A 5,985-nucleotide genomic window follows, 5' to 3' on the forward strand; every position below is an offset into this window, starting at 1 on the left:
GATATTAAACCAATTATCACTCTGTGCCTCCCTTCCCCCCTCAGCAGTAACAGGATCTGCTATTCTGTCAATAAGCCCCTCTAGAAGAAAGTTACCTTACACCCACCTTTTCTGCAAAGGTAGCGCTGATGGGAGAACAGTTTAGAAGACTAAAATGTAGCCATTCTACAGAATCTTAATGACACCAACATGCAGATTTTAGCATTAGGTGAGCAGTGCGCTGGTAAACTGAGCTGTACAACCTAGTAACTTCTAGTTGGGCAACTGAAGGCAGTACTGTTGTTTAAAACCAAAATTCATCATATTTCATCATTCATTCATAATTCATTATTTAACATAGCAATTCAATATATTCCATAAAAGAATACACAATATGTTTTCTTTTGTTCATTTATTCAAGTGTTCAGTGAATACAATAACGTATAAAAAGTTAATTAAAAAAACACAATAGAATGAAAAAAACACATTAATAGAAATAAAAAAGAAAACAGATACAACAAGCATCTAATAAACTATTTACAGCAGTACGGCATATTCTATCAGATGTTTGCTGCATTCTCTGTCTTGTGTGAGAGAATGTTTCCTTATTAGCACGGATATATTTAATGGGCACCTATGCCCTTGAACACTATAGGTCTCTTTACAAATATATCACATAAAACAATCCATATGTAAAACATTGTTTTATATAAATAAAGCCTTTTCATGGAAAATATATTTTTCTAGTAGTGTGTACCACTAGATAATCCCATATAGAAAATGCAATTGTAACTACTACCCTGTGGGCACACAACCAAAGGCACTTATACATGCTAGGATGTCAGCCAATGAATGGACAGAGCTGTGTCTTTTCCACTTGGGCTCATTCCTGTTCCAGTTAGAACCTACATATTTCAATGAGTGACACTAAGAACATTACAGAATGTTGGCTCAAGTTATACAAGGCCAAATTTGACTGCCAACTTGATAAATATTTAAGATGTCCCTTGTTATGATATTGATTATATGTTGGTTCATTATTTATTCTGAAGGTATAGTTTTCATTTAAGTGACTAAATTAAAAAAAAAACCCACAAAAGATATCTGAGGTAATCAAAATACTGCAATAATCCTTTCAAAATATCAAATATTTAGAGTTGCAGGAGGTATCCCTGTTGTGCATGTTTAGAACTATTTACAAAGATACAGCCAGAAAATGGATCAATAATTCCTAACAAACATCTTGCTGTATTTCAGTGATTCCGTGGCTCTGTATGACCCCCAGTGCACTGAAGAGGCCCAGCCCACGTTATTTTCTTCAGGGCGCCACTGACCATTCAGATTCGCATTGCCGCAGCTGCTAAACCACCATCCAGAACTAGACTGATAACGGCTGCAACTTGAAAACCTGGTGTCACCAATCTTACATGGATTGCACTTGTCATTGTCCTTATCTTTGGTGGTAAAAAAGTTGCCATCTTGATTGTTGTTTCCAGTTCTAAAAGCATCTCCTGCAATCAAAGGTCTCTCATTACTTGGTGCCCAATAAACAACAGACATAGAGGTTACTATTACATAGCTGCTGGATTTGCATAACAGGGGGAATTAAATAAGCTGTTAATGGAAAAATATGTGCAATGTGGAAAATCATTAAATTTTTCAACAATTTTTCCATGAATTTAATATAGCTTTTTTTAAACATCCCAACTTATTTATTTAATTTGCTACTGTTTGCACCAAAAAATGCGCTGCCTTTAAGCAGACAGGGCACACCAATGTGTAAAAATAACAAAATCTTTATTCTATTTTAAAAAACTCCACAAAGTGGGGCCTTCGTCAGGGGAAACCATATTAAAGGTAAAAAATGTACCTTAAATGTGCCCCTGGAGTTGAACCGCATTGGTTTTTTTGTACTTAAGATGAAATAAAGAATTTAGTTTTACACATTGGTGTGCCCTGTCCCTCTATTCATTTATTGATCTTTTTTTGGAGACTTATAGGTAGCCTTCTTTACAGTTTGCACCCATCCTTTTGAATGTAATAGTATTTTGGCGTGCCAACCTAACATATGAATATTATTTTTAAACCATTAGGCGGGGGTGCAATGTGACCACAAAATTCATACAGACAACAACAAGAGATCCTCTGAACTCACCCATTATCAATATATATAGGACATTAAGACATTCTGTGCATTAAGCTACCAAGCATTGCCCTCCCCTTTAAGCAAAACAGGGATTGTTTGTTCATATATTGCACTATACTTCAAGCTGGCCAACTACATTAAAGTCATCCCCAGTCTGGCCAGTCCTACACTCACTTTTATCTGATTCATTACGAATTCCACTATTTCTACATTTTACAAAGAGACTAAAGGTGCCCATACACCTTCAGATCCGCTTGCTTGGCGATGTCGCCAAGCGTGCGGATCTTCTACCGATATCCCCCACCTACAGGTGGGCAATATCGGGAGAATCCAGGCTAATTAGATTGTTTGGCCCTGGGGCCAAACGATCAAATTATAACAACGGGAATAGGCAAAGTTGGTCCGGGGACCGCATCAACGAGCCGATACGGTCCCCGATTCGACTAGATTTTTTAACCTGCCCGATCGATATCTGGCCAATTTCAGGCCAGATATTGGTTGGGCAGGCTCATCTGTAGTGCCAATACACGGGCCGATTAGCTGCCGAATTGGTCTAAGTGACCGATATCGGCAGCTACAATCAGCCCGTGTATGGGGACCTTAAGTTTTACCTGTAACTCACTTGGATGATCTTTTGTGACTTTATAGAAGGGTAATGTCAAGTTTCTTAAGTTAAAATGATTGATGGAACTATTGTACAGTTCTGGATAATTACATTGACTGGCCTAATGACAATCCCCTCGTGATTTTAATTCAAGATCTTACCTGCGTTTCCAGAATAATTTCCCACAGAGAGCTGGTATAATTTGCTTTCAGGAGCAACTATGAATGAGCTGTACAAGGCGAAGGCTCCATCACTATCATCAAAGGCCTCAAGGCTGATGAACAGTTCTGAGGCTCTGCTATCCTGGTTAGTCAGTATATGCATGTTTTCCAGTCCCAGCCAGTGTTCTCCTAAAAAAGGCACATGAAATATTATTGTCAAACTTACACAAAATCTGATCCCCAGTAGTTTTAGAAATACGTACCAAAGAGTATTAATATTTACTAATTGGTATAAATAAAAACACGATGGGAATTAAGATATATATACTGTATTATATGAGGTATCTTTAACAATGCTAACAAAGACAGAATTAGAGGAGGGGCCCCCAGGCCAACAACAGAAGAGGGGCCTACTTTGCGATGGGCTCTAGGATTATGATAGATGTCTAGATAGATGATCAGATAGAAGTTGCAAGTACCAAGTGATACAAATGCAGAAAATATCAGTCATTGCACTGTTAATGCCTTTCTTGTTTTTGTGCCATATCAGCTCTGAATGTCACACAAGAAACCCAACATTAAATTGGTAAAGCAGATTGAACTTTACAGTAACCATGGATGTCAATAAATGAACTCTGCTGATCATATAAATTCTTACCAGAGATGTTTCCAAATCCTAGTTTGTATTCAGCCCAGGTTCTAGTGAAGAGAAGGCCATCTTGTCCGTCATGTCTCTGTATGAGTGTCCAGCCCCCATCAGCTTTCATTTCACAGAAAACCTGCAGGTAAACCAGATCCAGAATGTCAGACTGGCAAGTTTTCCAACATCTGTAGAACTGTAATAGATATTATAGCACAGATCTGCTGGCATTTAGTACTTGTATACCTGAAAAGATGTGCTGGCACCTAGAGGTTTTATTGTGTAAATCCCACTGACAGATTCATTGTTTCTTTCCCAGATATGCGAACAGTCATAACCTGTAAACAAAAGTAACATTAAATTAAATGTATGGGAACTCTTAAGCCTATGGCACTTGTATTCTTGTAACAGGGTTTTCTGCTTAAATAAATAGCTGTGATTCCCTTAAACTGCTTCTCATTACAGATAATATAAGATGGGCTGATTATGTCAGACATGACCCAAAACTGGGTGTTGATGTGTATTTGCTTAATATTTTCTCACATGTACCATAAACCCTGGTATACCCATTGCCTATAATGTAATTGGAGATTGCTTTGTTGTGTTTTTCCTGAGAGAAATACATTTTTTCAAATCAATTGCAATTCAATTTCAATTCAATTGCATTCAATGCAAGGCTTAATAACATCAGCTTATAGGATGCAGGTGAATTATTTTCTTAAGAATTTAAAAAAGGGCTTTACATACTGACAATCATTTATAGGGGTGCTACAAAAGTACTGTAATCCTGTTCTGGATTATTACATTAGGGTTTGGCAATTAAGCAGATATTAGCCTTAACGCTTTTCTGCTTCCACAAAATTGATAGGGGGTAAAGTGTAAAACGAATCTCACCTAGAGGGTTTTCTGTGGGGAAAACCTGTAATAACAAAGATAAAAATGAAATTAGTGCTAAATATTTCAGAAAAAGTCATAAATAGGATAGTCTGAGTTTCCAACATAGAGACTTAACCGGTTGTACACACCCTTTTATACTCCTACTACTTCATTTAAAATAATCATTTTAGATCCACTAATAGTAGAATGCTATTTAAATAATTTCAGTGCTGAAGAATATAATGTTTATGTTAAAAAAAAACATATTAGGTATAATATAACAATATAATATATCATGATGCATGTGTTCCTAATTGAAATGTGGTTGCTAGATATTTAGGCCAAGCATGGGAATCAATAAGTAAACATTTATGTTTTTAAGTGTATATTTCATACAGAATTAAAGGGTGACAGATGAGGTAAGGAAGAAAAAAGAGTGCAGAGAAAGGTGACCCAGGCTTTACTATCCTATTACTGGTTTTTGCATAATGCATTGAAAACCTAATGTGTTCCCCAGAGGCTTAAGACTGGTTACTGTAATCATGTCAGTAAGTTACAATAAATAGTGGTGCACAACAGGTTTTTGGTAGATACACCTGAAACTACTTTTAAGACTGCATGCTTGGTGTGACTGCTCCTATAATCCCCACCCTAGTGGCAGGCCATAGGAATGGGTGCTAGAGTTGAATTGACACTCACCTCTGATGAAACCCACTGAACGTGCACACCCAAGAACAGCAGACATCCGAATTGTCTCAAGTAGAAAAGGCCCATTTAATCTCTGAAAATGCTGAGGAAAAACAAAATATAAATAAAGGATAATAATAAAATATCAGTATATATAGAAATATAGTTACATGCATTTCCTAAAAAAAAAAAGAAATTACATTTTTAATTACAAAGAGCAGTTTATAGCTGTAAGTAAATAACATCTTAATTTAATTAAATAAAGGAAAGTCAGAACAAGATGAAGAAACAATAAGGACAGTTTCTTACCTTTGTCCTCCAAAATGTAAATTGCTGTCTCTACATGAATCAACCTCTGATGCCTTTGCATTATATAAGCCAACTTCCAGTGATGGCATCTGCTTTTAACCAATCAGATTAAAGCATGCGCCCACCAACCTGCCTCCAGGCCAGAGGTGATACTGTACCACGAGAGACCCACTTCTTTTTCAAAAGATTATAGCAATTAAGTGAGAATATGTAAATGATTGCTTTTCAAAAGCTTTTCAAAGGATTTTGGAGTTTCGTACTGGAAACTACAGAAGCTTGTCTAACAAGTCCCAAGTGTGCATGATGTTCCTCATGTACTCACTTAACCAATATCACAGGGGAAAGAATGGGAGTAGGTTATGTCATGACTGGGAAGGAAACATTATCAACAACATTTTATAAAAATAATTCTATGTTTCTATGGTTTATGTTTAGATTCTATTACTTCCATTCATAAATACCCTTCATATTACTATTTAACTCAGTATAACAGAAAAAATGTTTATGAATTTGGGAACATATGAAAACAGGGAAATCCATTTTTTGTCTATGTAACTCAGTAGGTTACTGGAATAATAATACT

The 5,985-nt window shown here is 36.3% G+C and overlaps 1 protein-coding gene across 2 annotated transcripts; it reads right to left on the reverse strand.

Moving 5' to 3' along the window:
• Positions 1-374: 374 nt before the first annotated feature.
• Positions 375-5,510, reverse strand: angpt4.2 (angiopoietin 4 gene 2). Of its 2 annotated transcripts, XM_012958734.3 has the most exons (7): positions 5,403-5,510; positions 5,106-5,196; positions 4,425-4,449; positions 3,777-3,868; positions 3,549-3,669; positions 2,891-3,079; positions 375-1,490 (listed from the first exon to the last, which is right to left on the reverse strand). In XM_012958734.3, the coding sequence occupies exons 2-7, from the start codon at positions 5,178-5,180 to the stop codon at positions 1,201-1,203; spliced, it is 792 nt and encodes a 263-aa protein (XP_012814188.2). In that variant the 5' UTR covers positions 5,181-5,196; positions 5,403-5,510; the 3' UTR covers positions 375-1,200.
• Positions 5,511-5,985: the final 475 nt, after the last annotated feature.

This window comes from Xenopus tropicalis, chromosome 3 (assembly GCF_000004195.4).
Source record: "Xenopus tropicalis strain Nigerian chromosome 3, UCB_Xtro_10.0, whole genome shotgun sequence".
Classification (NCBI taxonomy): Eukaryota; Metazoa; Chordata; class Amphibia; order Anura; family Pipidae; genus Xenopus; species Xenopus tropicalis.

Coding starts and splice junctions, on each gene's coding strand:
- angpt4.2 (XM_012958734.3), bottom strand. CDS start 5,180: ATGGGCCTTTTCTACTTGAGACAATTCGGATGTCTGCTGTTCTTGGGT. Junction 3,670..3,776: donor GTGCCAGCACATCTTTTCAG/GTATACAAGTAC, acceptor GTTTACCTGCAG/GTTTTCTGTGAAATGAAAGC. Junction 3,080..3,548: donor AGGATTTGGAAACATCTCTG/GTAAGAATTTAT, acceptor TGCCTTTTTTAG/GAGAACACTGGCTGGGACTG.